Genomic DNA, 19,368 nt, shown 5'->3' on the forward strand with positions numbered 1-19,368 from the left:
TGTGTTCTCTGCAGAGCTGTGCACAGCGAAACCGGTGGATGCAAAGTGTCCCTGTGGCATTTTAGAGTCAAGCAGAATTCCGTTCTAAGGGTATGTTCACACTCTTCACAAAAAAGTCTGAAAATACAGAGCTATTTTCAAGGGAAAACCGCTCCTGATTTTCAGACGTTTTTTTTAAGCCACTCCCGTTTTTCGCTGTTTTTTTTATGGCCGCTTTTGGAGCGGTTTTCAATAGTCCATGAAAAACAGCTCCAAAAACGTCCCAAAGAAGTGATAGAACGCTGTTTTCCCATTGCAATCAATGAGCAGATGTTTGGAGGCGTTCTGCTTCCGATTTTTCGGGCATTTACGGCCTGAAAAACGGCCGAAAATAAGCCGTGCGAACATACCCTAACCTAAGCCTTAAAGGGGTTGGCCCATGAAAAGATGTTATCCCATATCCATAGGGGATAAATGTATGAACGCTTGGACCCCCACCAATCCGATGGTTCTGTTTCCCTTGTTTGAATGGAGCGGATGTCTGTGGATAGGTGATTAAAGTTTTTTGTGTGTAAACCCCTTGAAAAGGGGTTTTCTAGACTTATATATATATACTTTATACATATATACGTATATTGTATACACTTCTCAGCTGAGAGCCTGGCTCCCTGCAGTGTTCGGTCCGGGACTTGTGGCCGAAATACGTTCCGTCCTTTACGGACCGAACATGCTCGTGTGAATCCAGGCTTACCGACCACAAACATCATGAAATGATGAGGAACTGAAACACAAAGGGGGGAATTTACTAAGACTGGCATTACATAAGCCAGTCTTAAATTGAATTGTGCTGGAGTACACATGGTACTCATGGAAATGTGTAATGAATAATTTTGTCTAGGATAACAATTACCGTAACCTAGTTGAAAAAACAAAACTTGAAACTCCTTAAAGTGGAATGCCCACAGACCTATGTGTAGACAGGACAAAAACACATTTAACCCCTTCAGGACCCAGCCTGTTTTGGCCTTCAGGACCCAGCCGATTTTTTCAAATCTGACGTGTCACCTTATGTAGTAATAACGTTGGAATGCTTTTACCTATCCAAGCGATTCTGAGATTGTTTTCTCGTGACATGTTGTACTTTATGTTAGTGAAAAAATATTGTCGATAATTTTGGTATTTATTTCTGAAAAACACAATTTAGAAAAAATTTCCAAAAATTTGCATTTTTCTAAATTTAAACGTATCTGCTTGTAAAACAGATAGTAATACTACACAAAATAGTCACTAGTTTATATTTCCCATATGTCTGCTTTATGTTGGCATCATTTTTTGAACGACCTTTTATTTTTCAAGGACGTTACAAGACTTAGAACTTTAGCAGCAATATCTCATATTTTAAAGAAAATTTCAAAAGGCTATTTTTTCAGGGACCAGTTCAGTTCTGAGGTGGCTTTGAGGGCCTTATATATTAGAAAATCCCCAGAAGTCACCCCATTTTGAAAACTGCACCCCTCAAGGTATTCGAATCAGCATTCACAAAGTGTTTTAACCCTTTAGGCGTTTCACAGGAATTAAAGCAATGTAGAGGTGAAATTTACAAATTTTATTTTTTTGGCCGAAATTCATTTCTAATACATTTTTTTTTGTAACAGAGAAGGTTTTACCAGAGAAATGCAACTCAATATTTATTGCCCAGATTCTGCAGTTTTTAGAAATATCCCACATGTGGCCCTAGTGTGCTAATGGACTGAAACACCGGCCTCAGAAGCAAAGGAGCACCCAGTGGATTTTGGGCCTCCTTTTTTTTAGAATATATTTTAGGCACCTTGTCAGGTTTGAAGAGGTCTTGTGGTGCCAAAACAGTGGAAACACCCCAAAAGTTACCCCATTTTGGAAACTACACCCCTCAAGGAATTTATCTAGGTGTATAGTTAGCATTTTGACCGCTCAGGTTTTTTGCTAAATTTATTAGAATTAGTCTGTAAAAATGAAAATCTACTTTTTTTCTGAAAAAACATAGAAATTTTTAATATCTACAAGAAATAATAAAGAAAATGCACCCCAACATATGTAAAGCAATGTCTCCCGATTCCGGCAATATCCCATATGTGGTAATAAACTGCTGATTGGACCCACAGCAAGCCTCAGAAGGGAAGGAGCGCCATTTGGATTTTGGAGCACGGATTTTGCTGGATTGGTTTTCGGTTCCATGTCGCGTTTGCAACACCCTGGAGGGACCAAAACAGGGGAAACCCTCCAAAAGTGACCCCATTTTGAAAACTACACCTCTCAAGGAATTTATCTAGGGGTATAGTTAGCATTTTGACCACACAGGTTTTTTTGCAGAATTTAGTGGAATTAGGCAGTGAAAATGAAAATCAACTTTTTTTCTGAAAAAGCATAGAAATTTAAACTTTTTACAAGGAATAAAGGAAAAAAAGAACCACAACATTTGTAAAGCATTTTCTCCTGATTACGGCAATACCCAATATGTGGTAATAAACTGCTGATTGGACCCATGGCAGCGCTCAGAAGGGAAATAGCACCATTTGGATTTTGGGGAACGGACTCTGCTGGATTGTTTTTCGGTGCCATGCCGCCTTTGCAACGCCCTGGAGGGACCAAAACAGTGGAAGCCCCCCAAGTTACCCCATTTTGGAAACACCCCTCAAGGAATTTTTCTAGGGGTATAGTTAGCATTTCGACTCCACGGGTCTTTTGCAGAATTTATTAGAATTAGGTGGAGAAAATTAATATCACAATTTTTTTTCCACTAAAATGTTGCATTTTCTCATTTTCACAGGGCATAAAGGAGAAATAAACAACCAATTTTTGTAAAGCAATTTCTCCCGGGTACGGAAATACCCCACATGGGGTCATACATTTTTTCATTAGAAATGAATTAACCCTTTCAGGACTGATCCATTTTTTGCTTTCTTATTTTCGTTTTTCACTCCCCGCCTTCCAAGAGCCATAACTTTTTTCTTTTTCTGTCAGTAGAGTGGTGTGAGGGCTTATTTCTTGCGGGAGGAATTGTAGTTTCTATTGACACCATTTAAAGTGCCATAAAAAGTACTGGGAAACTGAAAAAAATAGGAAAATATAGGAATATAGGAAAAATAGCTGATTCAATTTTTGGGGGTTTTCGTTATTCCAGCTTTCGCCGTGCGCTAAAAACGAAAACTACAGCGATTTTGGTGGTTTAAATTATTTACGTTTTTTTACGGTGTTCACCGTGCGAGTTAAATAATGGTATATTGTAATAGTTCGGCCTTTTACGGACGTAGCGATATCAATTCTGTTTATTTTTTTACATTACTTTTGAAGAAAAATGGGAAAAGGTTGTTTTTTTTTAACTTTAAACTTTTTTCTTTTTCACTACTAATAACTTTAATTCTTCTACACATTTTATTAGTCCCCTTAGGGGACTTGTACCATCGATCATTGGATTGCGGGTAAAATATGCTGCGATACTAATGTATTGCAGTGTATTGTTATTTTTACAGGCTCCTGTAACAGCGCGATCGTTGTTCCTGTCCGTTATTCCCGGGTGTCAGCTGTAATACACAGCCGACACCCGCAGCGTATGGAGCGGGCTCAGCACGTGAGCCCGCTCCATACATCAACCCCCGCACCATGACGTGCTATTAAGTCATAGTGCGCAAAGGGGTTAATGCACAGCGGATGGTGTGAATATTGCAATTTCCCACTGATATGCCATTTTAGTGCATAATATGTCGTGCCCAGTTTGTGCCTCTGAAGACAAATACCTCATAAAGCGTTAAGCGAGTTCTCCCGAGTATGGCAATGCCATATATGTGGGCGCAAACTGCTGTTTGGGCACGCTGCAGGGCTCAGAAGGGAGGGACGCCATTTTGCTTTTGGAGCGCAGATTTTGCTTGGTAGTTTTTCTGTTTTGGGTTTCGCTGGTTCTTCAGTTTATAATGTGGGGATATATGTAATCTGTGCGGAGAACATCAGGGCATAATAAGAGGGTATAATAATGCGGTAAATAAATAATAATTCACAGATATGTGGCCGGTGTCGCACTGATAAATGGTGTCGGACGTTACCCGCTTTTAGAAAACTATGCACATTTTGCATCGCCATATTCCTGGGAGACGGAACTTCTTTATTTTTTTCACCACCGGAGCTGCGTGAGGGCTTATTTGTTGCGGGACAATCTGTACTTTTCATTGGTACCATTTTGGGGTACATGCGATTTTTTTTTATCACTTTTTATTACATTTTTTTGAAAGCCGGGTGACCAAAAACAAGCAATTCTGACAATGTTTTTTAGTTAATTTTTTTGCGGCGTTCACCGTGCACTATAAATGACCATTATATATTATTCTGCGGGTCGGTACGATTACGGCGATACCATATGTATATACGTTTTTTTTATGTTTTGCAGCGTTTGCACAATAAAATCACTTTTTTATAAAAATAATTTATTTTCTGTGTCACAATATTCTGAGAGCCGTAACTTTTTTATTTTTCAGTCAAAAAAGCTGTGTAAGGGCTTGTTTTTTGCGGGACGGGTTGTAGTTTTTATCGGTATTATTTTCGGGTACATGCGACTTTTTGATCACTTTTTATTCTCTATTTTGGGAGGGGGGGTGACCAAAAAATAGCGATTCTGGTGTAGTTTTTTATTGATTTTTTTTGGGGTGTTCATCGTGCGGGAGAAATAACATTATAGTTTTATAGTTGGGATCGTTATGAACGCGGTGATACTAGATATGTGTACTTTTTTTAACGTGTTCATTTTTTTCCTATAATGAAAGGCTTATTATAGGAAAAAAATGCAGTGTTTGTTTATATAACTTATAACTTTTATTTTTACACTTTTTTTGAAAACATTTTTATTATCTTTTTTTTACTTTTTTCACTTGTCCCACTAGGGGACACTTAGACTTGCAGCCCTGATCGCTGCTGGAATACATTACACTACACACATAGTGTAGTGTACTCTGTCATTGTGACGTGACTGTCACACTGACAGGAAGCCTCGGAGGACCGTCCGGAGGCTGCTCCTCCGAGGCTTCCGTCCATGGCCCAACCGGAGGTCATTGTCTGACCTCCGATTGCCACGACAAACATCGGTAGCCCCCACGATCACTTTGTGGGGGCTGCCAATGTGCTTCAAACCACTTTTATGGGGTTAAACCGCATTTATGGTGTTAATTGCCGAAATCAGCGACGATGGTCCGCTGACCGGCAAGGCTGGAGTGTCATCTGTCGGGGACAGCTGACCTCCCGGCTCCCGGACACTGTCCGTTAGGACAGTGTGCGCCGGGAACTACTCCACAATAGTACGTCTGGATGCGGGAAGCAAGCCCTGTGCAAGACGTACTATTGCGGAGCAGCACGTGAAGAGGTTAAACAAGGCAGATATCCCTTTTTATCACAGAAAGGACTTGACTTAGGCGAAATTCACACGAACGTGTGCGTTTTGCTTGCACAAAAAATGCAGCGTTTTACGCGCGTTGCAGTTCCGTGTGGCATCAGTGTTTGGTGCGTGGCTGCGTGTTTTTTGCGCATATGGCGTCGTTATGACACATGGTTTTAATGTTTAGAAACATAAATGAAGGAAGTTGTTTTATTATTTCCTTCATTTTGTCAACAACTGTAGCGCGAATTACGCGCGGCCCACGGAAGTGCGTCCGTGTGCCGTGCACGATTTTCACGCACCCATTGACTTCAATGGGTGCGTGATGCGCGAAATACGCTCAAGTATAGGAAATGTCGTGAGTTTTACGCAGCGGACACACTGCGTGAAAAACACGGAATGTCTGAACTGACCCATTGACTTACATAGGTCCGTGCGACCTATGTAAAATACGCTCGTGTAAATAAGGCCTTATGTTGTACTTGACTGGAATAACCTGCATGAAGTCTGAGGCCTAGTGAAAATTCTCTTCACAGTCACAGTATTAGATTCTATATCTGAATGTTTACTTCCCATTTTAGTGTATACTTCCTTACCTAACTAACTAGTAAATTGTACATTCTTGATTAAATACTGGTTACATTCTTTTATTAATTTTTCTCTACCATTCAGTGCAGCATTAAAGATATTTTTTTTCTGAGATTACCACAACGGGTCTGATTTTTTTCCAAAGACAACATGACTCTGGTCCATGGAAAGTGTCTGGTATTGCAGCACAGCCCTACTGAATTGAACGTAATACCAGACGTAGCCTGTGGTGTGGAGTGGGGCTGTTTACGGGGAAAAAAAATTAAAGCCGAGCCTTTTTTCTAATCTCAGACAACTCCTTTACTTTATGATTAGGCTATGTTCACATGCTAAATTAAAAACGGATGTAAAATACGGAGCTGTTTTCAAGTAAAAACCACCTCTGATTTTTGCCCGTTTTTAAAGCATCAAACGGTTTTTTGGAGCCGTTTTTCTATTGACACAATGAAAAACGGCTCAGGTGACATGCACTTCTTTTTACGGGGTGTTTTTTCAAAAGGCCGCATAAAAAAAACACGCCCTGTCTGAATGAAACGCCATTTTTCCAATTTAAATCAATGGGCAGATGTATGGAGGCATTCAGCGTCTGTTTTTTCAGGCGTTTTTCGAGCCGTTTACGCCCCGAAAAACATCTGAAAACACAGCGTGTGAACATAGCCTTACAGAGGAATGTAGAGTAGAGGTGAATAACGTAAATATAGTGTTTACTTGGATCATAGTGAACAGACGGAAATATACTTTTACCTAACCTAATACTGATAGTAATTTATACCTGTTAATAATTCATCTTCAGTTCACCATTCTATTAGCAGTATATGAGGAAAGGTCACACACAATAGACCTAAGGGTATGTTCACACGCAGTGGTTTCAGATGTAATTCGGGCCGTTTACACCTCGAATTACGCCTGAAAAAACGGCACCATTACGCCTCCAAACATCTGCCCATGCTTGCAATGGGATTTACGGTGTTCTGTTCCCACGAGGCGTAATTTTACGCGGCGTTGTCAAAATACGGCGCGTAAAAAGAAGTGCAGGACCCTTCTTGGGACGTTTTTGTAGTCGTTTTTCATTGACTACATTGAAAAACAGCTGTAAAATACGCCGCGAAAAACGAGAATTGCTACAAAAACGTCTGAAAATCAGGAGCTGTTTTGGCTTGAAAACAGCTCTGTATTTTCAGATGTTTTTGACTCAGCGTGTGAACATACCCTTAGGCTACTTGATGACTTAATCTCTATTACACACTGTGAATAATCACAATTACGGCAGAAATCAACAGCATGGGTGGATTTTGCCCTAAGAGTATGTTCACACGCAAACTCAAAAACGTCTGAAAATACGAAGCTGTTTTCAAGCGATTGTAGCAACTCGCATTTTTTCGCAGCGTATTTTACAGTCGTTTTTGGAGCTGTTTTTCAATGGAGTCAATGAAAAACGGCTCCAAAAACGTCCCAAGAATTGACCTACACTTCTTTTGACGCGCGTCTTTTGAAAACGACGCGTAAAATTATGCCTCGTGGGAACAGAACACCGTAAATCCGATTGCAAGCAATGGGCAGATGTTTGGAGGCATAATGGTGCCGTTTTTTCAGGTGTAATTCGAGGCGTAAATCGTGTGAACATTCCCTTAAAGTGTAGCTAAACGTTTGTCAAACTTCTGACATGTCGTAGTGACATGTCAGAAGTATGGATTGGTGGGGGTCTGAGCACTGAGACCCCCACCAATCGCTAGAACGAAGCAGCTGAAGCTCTCATGTGAGCGCTTAGCCGATTTGTGTCTGTTCGGCTTTTTCCGGAAATAAATGTATCGGTGTACGGACTCAATAGAAAGTCTATGAGCCTGTACTCCGATACATCGGTTTTCCGGAAAAAGCCGAACAGACACGAAGCGGCTGAGCGATCACACGAGCACTTCAGCTGCTTCGTTCTAGCGATTGGTGGGGGTCTCACTGCTCGGACCTCCACCAATCCAAACTTCTGACATGTCTCTATGACATGTCAGAAGTTAGACAAACGTTTAGCTACACTTTAAGCCACTTTCAGGCAGGGCATAATTTGGTCAGTATTTTGCATTAGTACTTGTAAGTCAAAACAAGGAGTGGATACAAAACATTGAAGAAGTGCAAATCTTTCCATTATACGTTTTCTCTGGTTATGTTTCACCCGTGGATTTAGCTTTTTTAATACTAATGAAAAATAATGACCAAAATACTGCAGTGTGAAAGTGGCCTAAATGGAATAATAGAATCATATGTGATTTTAGGGCTCTATGACTTTAGGCCTTATCCTAAGCCCACGTATAAGCATAAAAGGAAAGGAAATCATCACATGACTTGTATTGTATAAGAACATAATAACTGGATAACATATATTTAGGACAAACTGTATTTCTGGCACAATATTATCTAGAAACAAGTTCAGTAGGTTGTTTTTGGTTTTTTTTTCTAAATTTTTTTTTTAAGAAAACAGATTTCAGATTTTTTTTTTTTTTAAATTGGAACCTGAGATAATATTACTGTTGTCATTGATAAACCATACTCCATACGGAATGTTGTATGCGGTGCCTATGTTCTCGCATTATGCAATCCATTCAGTGATTTAAATTCCCACAAGTCATTCATTCGCAAATTCACATAATTGTAACTTTTTCTTTGTACCATCTCATAAAGCTTTCACAGTGCATGTGGACACAAACCCTAACTAAATATTACAGTTCATCATGTCCTTCTTTATCCTCTTGGTCTTTTAATTTAAACTCTGCTTCTGTTATTTTGCCATCTTCATTGCGATCCTGGTTTTTAAACATGTTCTCTATAATCTTGGCAGCATCAAAACCCGGAGCTAGTTTTCCGTTGCCTGTTTCAACCTGGGCATGAATATAATCTGAAAACTAGAAAAGCAAAGATTGAGTTTCAACACATTTCTCATCTCTGTTGTGGGCATAACAATCAATTTAGAGATGGTAAAAAGACTAATGTGCATAATGACCAACCAAGTCTATGGTGCAGATTACTAATACATAAACTGCGGACTGCTGTGGGGCACGTGTATAAATATAGCAATATCAAGTGTACGCAAAGTGCAATATAAAAATGACTGACAAGTTGATTGAGAGGTGGGTGATGTCATAGATATTGTACATTATGTGCTAACACTTGTTCTTAGGAATCATGCACATGGTTGTACTATGCCATGAATCAGGATTTGAAAGCCATTGTTCTGGTCAATTGTGGAGGTCACAGAGGTCAGATCCTAATCTAACTTACTTTTAGGACCTGTATGAGTTATAGAATAACCCCTTCAATATGAATTTAGTAACCAATATTGGCTATATTATGGACAACTACTATTTGAAATGCGTTGCTCTGTACGCACCATATTTTGGGGTATACCTCTCTAATATGGTGTTCGAAGTAACATGGCACCATTTTTTTAATGTCAGATACACGTGGAATCTGACAGAAAAAAACTCTGTATGCCAATAAGCCTGTAGATGACTGGCATGAATACACAACTGAGCTATCACTGAGGCACTGTTCATACTGTACAAATGGAATGATCCCTTTTAATCCATTTCATAATGAATCCTATTAACTTATAATGGGTCCTTCAGGTTTGCCGTTTTTGTTTACTAAAGCACTGCAGCCTACACTATTCTTCCCTTTGGGGACAGTGGCAACTTAAAGGAATAGAACCATCACACCAGTATGAAGAGATCTTTAATTGATCACTAACTTTTCAAGAAAATTAGCATAAATCAATCAGTGCAAGCAAATATAAAACAAAAATTGTGATATCTTATAATAGAAAAGTGCCTCTTTCTCCACTTATCAAGCCCCCCAAAATGTTCACTCACTCTGAAATTACTGCTACATCCGTCTCCTCAAAACAAGACGGACCATCTGCTCACTAAAGGATCAGTTTACAGCTGTCCATAGAAGTCTATGGACAGGGGAGGGGGGAGGAGCAGCGGCAGAGAGAGACACACAAAGATGCTGCTTCATTCTATCTTGCCCCAGTGCTGTGTTCACAGCTACACTGCTCATTACTGTAGTATAATCTCCATGTTGCTGCTATATTTATGAAGGTCTGCTACAGAGAGATAGAAGAGCAGGATGTTCTCTTCTCTATGTGTGCAGACATGATGGCTTTTAGTATCCTTTTAGTATCCTCCCACTAGCTTAGGTAAAACTGAGAATTAAAAATAGAGTCTGCAGAGGGGAAAACTGCTGAAAAGTCATCTGAAAAATTGGGTACACTTTAAGGCTGGGTTCACACGACCTATTTTCAGACGTAAACGAGGCGTACTATGCCTCGTTTTACGTCTGAAAATAAGGCTACAATACGTCGGCAAACATCTGCCCATTCATTTGAATGGGTTTGCTGACGTACTGTGCAGACAACCTGTCATTTACGCGTTGTCGTTTGACAGCTGTCAAACGACGACGCGTAAAAATACAGCCTCGTCAAAAGAAGTGCAGGACACTTCTTTCAGATGTAATTTGAGCCGTTCTTCATTCAACTCAATGAAGCACAGCTCAAAATTTACGGCTGTCAGAGAAGCCTCGCAAAATGCGAGGAGGAGCATTTACGTCTGAAACGAGGCAGCTGTTTTCTCCTGAAAACAGTCTGTCTTTTCAGACGTAAAAGCCTGCTACCGTGTGCACATACCCTAAGTGTGCTAGACTGGACTCTGTAGGATATTTTTTGGTCTGGGAGTTGAGCATGGTTTTCTTTATACGTTAGTTATTATACACATGAAGATTAACAGCATCTTTTGCCCTGTTTGTTTTTTTTGCTTGACCAAATACAGCCCAAAATAAACTATGTGGTCTCCCTAAGACATGTTCAAGAAAATGCTTTTATCTTTTTGTCCATTCATAATAGACATCCGGTAAATAGATTTACTGTTAATTGTTCTACATATCCCTTTCTTCTTGAATAATTAGTCTCTTTTCGCTCCTTCAGTTGTAGCACGTGACCACAACTCTGACTCTCTAAATCATACAGCGTATGTCAGTCTTCTCTATACAAGCCTATGATATTCTCATTGTGCATCCCATAGGTTTGCATAGAGAGACTGACTTCCGGTCCACACTGGAGATGCTGTATGATTCGGAGAGTCAGAGTTGCGGTCACATGATACAACAGAAGGAACGAACAAAGGCTAATTATTCAAAAAGAAAGCGATAGGTAAGAAAATTAACTGCAAATCTATTTACTGGAAGTCCATTACAAATGGACCAAAAGATAAAAGGAAAAATGTATCAGTACTTTTTTAATAGGGAATGTAACAAAGCAGTGTTTTGCTTTTGCATTTCTATATTCCGTATGTAGATAAATAAAGCATAATTATTACATTAATAAAGATCTCACACAAACCTCTTGCAAAAATATCTCCTCATTGTGATCTTTGTCAATCTCTTCAAAGAGATTTGGTGACACTTCTCCATTCCATACAAACATGTAACCATCAGGTAGGCCTGGTATCAATTCCAGCAGTTCAATGTTAAATATCAAGACTGCACTTCCCGGTACTTCTCCCTCTGTCGCATGGTAGAATTAACAAAAAATAAAAACATTTATTGACATTTTTATATATATGATTATTACATTTACATGTAAAAGGCTCTGCGCATTGCCATCATGGCTTCTTCCCATAAAAGAGCCATGACAGCTGTGCCTAATCCATTTTCAAATGGATCCTAATAAATCTTTACAGGCCCCAATGACTTATAATTGGGTCCAAATGGTTTCCGTTAAGGATTCTGGTATTTTTTTAAAGGCATGAAGAGTGCTGTAGACTGCGCTATTCATGTAATCAAAAATATTGTAACCCCTGATGGAAACCTAAAATCGCAAATGTGAACAGGCCCTTACACAAAAGAAACTAAAATATACTTAGATTGACAATAATTGGATATTTACATTCCTGATCTGTGGTGAAATGGTTAAGGATAATTACGTTGATTTTGGGCCCTTAAATTTTATTTACTGTAATGTTTTCTAATGCACTTACCTACTCCAGCTTCTCCATAACCAAAATGTGGAGGAATAGTAACTGTACGTTTCTCTCCAACACACATGTCCCTCAGTCCCATGTCCATTCCCATTACTACCTGTCCAGATTCAAGAACAATGTTGTATGTTTTTCCGTATTGATGCCTGAGGGAAGAAATCAGAGACTTGTATGTACTGTAAGTAAACAATGTATATGAACACTAATGTAGTGTTCATGGTAAGTTACTTTCACTATTCCAGATGTAACAGATATTACAGAATAGGCCTAGTTGTAATATCCACCAATTCAATTAGCATGCAGCTGTCAGGGCATGCAAAAAGTTAGTTTGCGACTGTTGGCAAAATTACATTATAAAAAGCAAATAAAAGTAATTTATAATACAGTCTTATGAACTCTATAAAAGGGGACTTTAATTTTATGAAATAATTTGCAGTAACAGAAACTCATTATTAGCAGGAGGAAGGGTACAGTATATTCACACGCAGCAGATTTAGTTGACCAATTTAGATAAATGGGACAGTCGAAGAAATCTGCCATGTGTGAATATACCATAAATCACAAGCTATATTGATTCAATGGCCACAATGTCAGAATCTACCACGCCTAAAAGGGTTTTCTCATCTTAGAAATTTCTGGCATAGTTACAGTATATGCACTAAATGTATGATAGGTGGGAATTCCACTCATTGGACTCCCAACTATCAGGAAAATGAGAGAGTCCCCAGCTCCCCATTTGACACTCTAGAGTGGAGAAGATGAGGTGGCCATGCATTACAGCCACACTGTGTCCCCCCAGTAGTGTCAGATGCACAGTGCCCCAAATAGCAGAGCCAGGTACACATTGTCCCCTCAGTAGTGTCAGCCACACAATGGCCCCTATTAGTGCCAGCCACACAGTCCCCCTTTAGTACTTACCTGTCCCTACTCCCAAGCTGCATACAGCTCATCTCCTTGCTGACTTCTAATATACATGTGAGCAGCCACAGAAGGCGCTCTCATGTATCTTTCATGAAATCTATGACCAGTGCAGGGGAGAGAAAACATATTTTCTGTCTAATGACAGCACCATTCTCTGTATCAAAAGATTTCATCTGTCTGTCTGTGTCCCAATGGTTGGGGTCAAACAGAACGGCATCGCGGGCCTCACCATGCCCCCGGGCCACAGGTTGTACACCCCTGCCCTAAAGGGTTCAGCTAGGAGCCAGAACCTATATATTACCTATATATTTCAGATTGAAATAGGCTGAAACTTTCAAAATACACCAATTGAGATTTAGACCAAGAACCAAAGCCTTGAGGACTGTATTGGATGGAGAATTATACATGTGTTCACACATGTACTTCCATACTGTTAGCCTATTGTTGCATTGCATTCTGTGAGGTCAATAAAAGCAGTATGTCCATAACCTCACTGTATGCAGTATGTTAGGTAGAAACTTGTAAGCAACTGCAACTGAAAGATGAAAGAAGTTGTCCAGGCATGGGGTGGTTTTTTATACTGATGACCTATCCAGTATATGACCTATCCATTATATGATCAGTGAGGGTCCGACCACCGGACCCCGCACCAATCAGCTGCCCTGGCAGCCCCCAGCACTGGAAGTTATGCAGAAGTCGGTGGCAGAAGCAGATGGCTGGGTTACTGCAGCTCTGCTCCTATTCTTTGGAACAGGAGCAGAGCTGCAGTACTGTAGCATGACAGCTATACAGTGGTCGGAGTTATCTGCTTCTGGCACGGACCTGTAAATAGGTCATCAATATAAAAAACCGCCTCATGCCCGGACAACCCATTTAAGGCTCTATGCACATTACGTTTTGGACTGTGTCTGGCTGGAATAAGTTGGTATGGCTTTTTTCTTTGAGCATTGAATAGCGCAGTAGACTACACTTTTCCATCCTGCCAGATTCCGCAAATAAACATATTTGGCGCAATATACTTTTTTATACGTCACAGGTATACGTTTAACGTATATGTCATGGGCTTTTCAATAGCCTTTCATAATGTTTACGCTAAACAGACACCATTATAGTCTATGAATATCCGTTTAACGTAAATGTCATGAACAGGGTCATGAGAGTCATGATGTATACGTTTAATGTATACCAATAAGCTCTATGGTGACAGACGCCACTGTTAAGGCATCTGTCACAGCCTACGTTTAACGTATATGTTGGGAGATTTTCCAAGTGTATACGTTAAACGTAGGCTAAAAACAGGATTTTTTGAGTACTTACGGTAAAATCCTTTTCTTGTCCAGACCGTGGGTATATGCTGTTGCCAGTAGGAGGCTTGACCCCAAGAAATAAAAAAGTGGCACCTCCTACAGGATATACCCTACCCACAGACACTGAGCTATGCAGTCTGTCCGCAAGCAGTAGGAGAAGCACATGGTAAGATAAGTATGTCAAACGCTAGAGGGAAATCCCTCAAACTGACAACCCTGAACCAAAAAACATTGAAAGAATGAGTGGGAGCTGTGTTCCCAAATGAACTGGGCAAGAAAAGGATTTTATCATGAGTCCAAATGGGGGAGAGCAGAAGGGAACGCTTAAGCACCACTTAACCCTGCCCATTGGCCGCTGGTAGTCATGTTGGGAGACCGGCCAATCAGTACAGAGGACTGATTCCCCATAAGAAAAAAGAGAAAAGGACACGCTGGAGCGATATTGGTGGACAGTGTGAAGGGCCCGCCACTGCAGGGAAGCGCATGATGGTGTCTCCCATTAGTGAAAAAATAGCACTGCTGGCATGAAAATGCCAAATAGAGTCTAAACAGTCATACAGAGAGCTCCAGGTGCCAAAATGATAGACAGGTTCAGCGGACCACTGTAGTACGCAAGTGGTGGCCCACAGGGGGGGGGGGGGTGAAGTAACACTCATCCTGTGTTGCTCTACATCTCCCAAGTAAGTGTACAGCAGAATCACCACCTCATTGTTATATCCTTTACCAAGGGGACACAGGTGGGAGAAGTGCTCCTGTCCCACTTGTCCTCATAGGAAGCTAGGACAGAGGTGAATGTTTTTTTTTATCAACATGTTTTTATTGTAAACATTTTCCAACTTTTTACAACCAGCCATGGAATTCCACGGCAAACAGAAACAGAAGGGAAAAGGGGATTGGGAGGTTTAACCCCTTCAGGACACAGCCTGTTTTAGCCTTGTGGACACAGATGATTTTTTCAAATCTGACATGTGTCACTTTATGTGGTAATAACTCCGGAATGCTTTTGCCTATCCAAGTGATTCTGAGATTGTTTTCTCGTGACATATTGTATTTTATGTTAGTGAAAAAATTTGGTTGATAAATTCAATATTTATTTGTGAAAAACTTCAAATTTTAGCAAAAATTTGCATTTTTCTAAATTTAAATGTATTTGCTTGTAAAACAGCTAGTAATACCACACAAAATAGTTACTAGTTAACATCCACCATATGTCTACTTTATGTTTGCATCATTTTTTTTCACGTACTTTTATTTTTCTAGGACGTTACAAAGCTTAGAACTTTAGCAGCAATTTCTCATATTTTCAATAAAATTTCAATAGGCCATCTTTTCACGGACCAGTTCAGTTCTGAAGTGGCTTTGAGGGCCTTATATATTAGAAAGTTCCCATAAATCACCCCATTTTGAAAACTGCACCCCTCAAGGTATTCAAAACCACATTCAGAAAGTATTTTAACCCTTTAGGCGTTTCACAGGAATTAAGGCAAAGTAGAGGTGAAATTTACAAATTTCATTTTTTTTTGCCGAAATTCATTTGTAATAAAAAAAAAATCTGTAACACAGAAGGTTTTACCAGAGAAACGCAACTCAATATTTATTGCCCAGATTCTGCAGATTTTAGAAATATCCAACATGTGGCCCTAGTGTCCTAAAGGACTGAAACACAGGCCTCAGAAGCAAAGGAGCACCTAGTGGATTTTGGGGCCTCCTTTTTTTAGGAATATATTTTAGGCACCATGTCAGGTTTGAGGAGGTCTTGTGGTACCTAAACAGTCGAAACCCCCAAAAAGTGACCCCATTTTGGAAACTACACCCCTCAAGGCATTTTTCTAGGGGTATAGTTAGCATTTTGACTCCACAGTTTATTTGCAGAATTTAGTGGAATTAGTCTGTGAAGATGAAAATCACCTATTTTTCTGTGGAAACATAGAATTTTTTCATTTTTACAAGGAATAAAGGAGAAAAAGCCGCCCAACATTTGTAAAGCAATTTCTCCCGATTACGGCAATACCCCATATGTGGTCGTAAACTGATGTTTGGACCCACAGCAGGGCTCAGGAGGGAAGGAGTGACTTTTGGATTTTGGAGCGCAGATTTTGCTGGATTGGTTTTCAGTGCCATGTCGGATTTGCAACGCCCCGGAGGGACCAAAACAGTGGAAACCCCCCAAAAGTGACCCTATTTTGGAATCTACACCCCTCAAGGAATTTTTCTAGGGGTATAGTGAGCATTTTGGCCCTCTTTTTTAGAGCTAAGGTGACCAAAAAACAGCGATTTTGGCGCTTTAAATTCTTTATTTATTACAGCGTTCACCGTGCGCAATAAATTACGTTTTCATTTATTCTGCCGGTCGGTACGATTACGCCGATACCATATGTGTATAGTTTTTTTTAAGTTTTGCAGCGTTTGCACAATAAAATTACGTTTCTATAAAATAATTAATTTTCTGAGACACGCTATTCTGAGCCGTAACTTTTTTATTTTTTGTCAAAAAAGCTGTGGGAGGTCTTGTTTTTTGCGGGACGGGTTGTAGTTTTTATTGGTACTATTTTAGGGTAAATGCGACTTTTTGATCACTTTTTATTTTATATCTTGGGAGGGGTGGTGACCAAAAAATAGCAATGCTGACATAGTTTTCCGTTTATTTTGTTTGCGGCGTTCACCGTGCGGAAAAATTAACATTATAGTTTCATAGTTTGTGTCGTTACGAACACGGTGATACCAAATATGTGTACTTTTTTTTTTAACGTTTTCATTTTTTCCCTATAATAAATGACTTATTATAGGAGAACAAAAACTTATTTTTACACTTTTATAAAACATTTTTAGTAACTTTTTACACTTTATTTTTTTTGTTTATTAATTTTTCTTTTACTTTTTACACTTTATTTTTTTTACCTGCAGCTCTGATCGCTGCTAGAATACATTACACTACCTAGGTAGTGTAACGTATTCCAACTGTCAGTGTGACGTCACAGTCACTCTGACAGTTGGTCTACGAGGATCAGCAGAGGCTGATCCTCATAGACTGACATACATGGCAGACTTGGGGGCCGTTTTCTGGCCCCCGGGTGCCATCACAAGCATCAGAAGCCCCCAGGATTTCATGGGGGCTGCTGATGCACTACAAACCCGCTACATGCGGAGATCGCAATCGAGCCCCGCATGTAACGGGTTAATTGCCGAAATCAGCGGCGATGAGCCGCTGATCGGCAACACTGGAGTGTCAGCTGTCGGGGACAGCTGATCTCCAAGTTCCCGATGCACACTGTCGCCGACAGTGTGCCATCGGGAACGACACAGTGACTTCCTGTCACTCTGACAGGAAGCCTATCAGGACCAGCCGAGGGTTGGTCCTGATGGGCTTCCGTCCATGGCAGACCCGGAAGCCATTGTTTGGCTTCCGTTTGCCATAGTAACTATCGGCAAACCCCGCGATTTCGGACCGATCGCCGAATTTAAGGGGTTAATTCGCCAAAACCAGCGGCAAAGGACCGCTGGTCGGCAAGAGTGGAGTGTCAGCTGTCGGCGACAGCTGACCTCCCGGTTCCCGGTGCACACTGTCGCCGACAGTGTTCACGGGGAAAAACTCAGTAACTGTACGTCCTCGTGCGGGAAGTAACCTCCCGCGACGACGGACAGTTACGTCTTGGTGCGGATAGGGGTTAAAGAATCCAGAAAGAGAAAAGCCTCTTGGCCATTTAGGGGTCATTCCGAGGAGTGCTCCAGGGAGCAGGTCATCCAGGGTAGGGTGATAGACTCAATAAGGAGCTTGAAGTAATACTGGAGGAGGTGGTGACCGCTTACTCTCAATGCAGAGAATTCCGGACTACTGCTGGACTGCAGCTGCTGTCTTGTATGAACCCCATCCCTCTTTGGCCACTTTTGACCTTCCTGACAGAGCCTTATTTTTCAAATCTGACATATTTCACTTTATGTGGTAATAACTTCGGAATGCTTTTACCTATCCAAGCGATTCTGAGATTGTTTTCTCGTGACACATTGGACTTTATGTTCCTGGCAAAATTTGCTCGATACATTCAGTATTTAATTGTGAAAAACACCAACATTTTGAGAAAAATTGCAAAAATTAGAATTTGTAAATTTAAATGTATCTGCTCATAAGACACACAAAATTGTTGCTAATTAACATCCCCCATATGTCTACTTTAGATTGGCATCGTTTTTAAACATCCTTTAATTTTTTTAGGACGTTACAAGGCTTAGATCTTTAGCTGCAATTTCTCACATTTTCAAGAAAATTTCAAAAGGCTATATTTTCATGGGCCAGTTCAGTTGCAAAATGGCTTTGAGGGCCTTATATATTAGAAACCCCCAATAAGTTACCCCTTTTAAAAACTGCACCTCTCAAAGTATTGAAAACAGCATTTAGAACGTTTTCTAAACCTTGAGACATTTCACAGGAATTAAAGCAGATTAGAGGAGAAATTTACAAATGTAATTTTTTTTTGCAGAAATTCATTTTTTATCAATTTTTTTGGTAACACAGAAGGTTTTACAAGAGAAACACAACTCAATATTTATTGTCACGATTCTGCCGTTTTTAGAAATATCCCACATGTGGTCCTAGTGTGCTAATGGACTGAAGCACAGGCCTCAGAAGAAAATGAGAACCTAGTGAATTTTGGTGCCTCCTTTTTATGAGGAAAAGAGGTATTGTGATGTCAAAACAGTGGAAACCCCCCACAAGTGACCCCATTTGGAAACGACACCCCTTGAGTCAACCCCACAGGTTTATTGTAAAAATTATTGGAAGTAGGCCGTGAAATGAAAATAGACATTTTTTCCAATAAAACGTAGGTTTAGCTAATTTTTTTTCACTAAAGAAGAAAAAGCACCAAAAACATTTGTAAAGCAATTTCTCCTGAGTAAAACAGTACCCCGCATGTGGTCATAAATGGCTGTTTTGACACACGGCAGGGCTCAGAAGGGAAAGAGCGCCATTTGGCTTTTGGAGCTCAAATTTAGCAGGAATGGTTCGCGGAGGCCATGTCGCATATTCAAAGCCCCTGAGGGGACAAAACAGTGGAAATCTCCCACAAGTGATCCCATTTTGGAAACTACACCCATTGAGGAAATTATCTAGGGGTATAGTGAGCATTTTGACCCCACGGGTATTTTGCAGAAATTATTGGAA

General features: G+C 40.2%; 1 protein-coding gene across 1 annotated transcript in view; it reads right to left on the reverse strand.

Moving 5' to 3' along the window:
- Window positions 1-8,597: 8,597 nt before the first annotated feature.
- Window positions 8,598-19,368, reverse strand: part of FKBP9 (FKBP prolyl isomerase 9) — a 50,833-nt gene continuing 40,062 nt past the window's right edge. Inside the window, exons 8-10 of the mRNA XM_075826944.1 lie at window positions 11,983-12,128; window positions 11,346-11,509; window positions 8,598-8,853 (exon numbers count right to left, since the gene is read on the reverse strand). Of these exons, the coding sequence (XP_075683059.1) occupies window positions 8,671-8,853; window positions 11,346-11,509; window positions 11,983-12,128 (493 nt within the window). The 3' untranslated portion in view covers window positions 8,598-8,670. The remainder of the gene's footprint in view (window positions 8,854-11,345; window positions 11,510-11,982; window positions 12,129-19,368) is intronic.

The sequence above is a fragment of the Rhinoderma darwinii genome, chromosome 5 (genome assembly GCF_050947455.1).
Source record: "Rhinoderma darwinii isolate aRhiDar2 chromosome 5, aRhiDar2.hap1, whole genome shotgun sequence".
Lineage (NCBI taxonomy): Eukaryota > Metazoa > Chordata > Amphibia > Anura > Rhinodermatidae > Rhinoderma > Rhinoderma darwinii.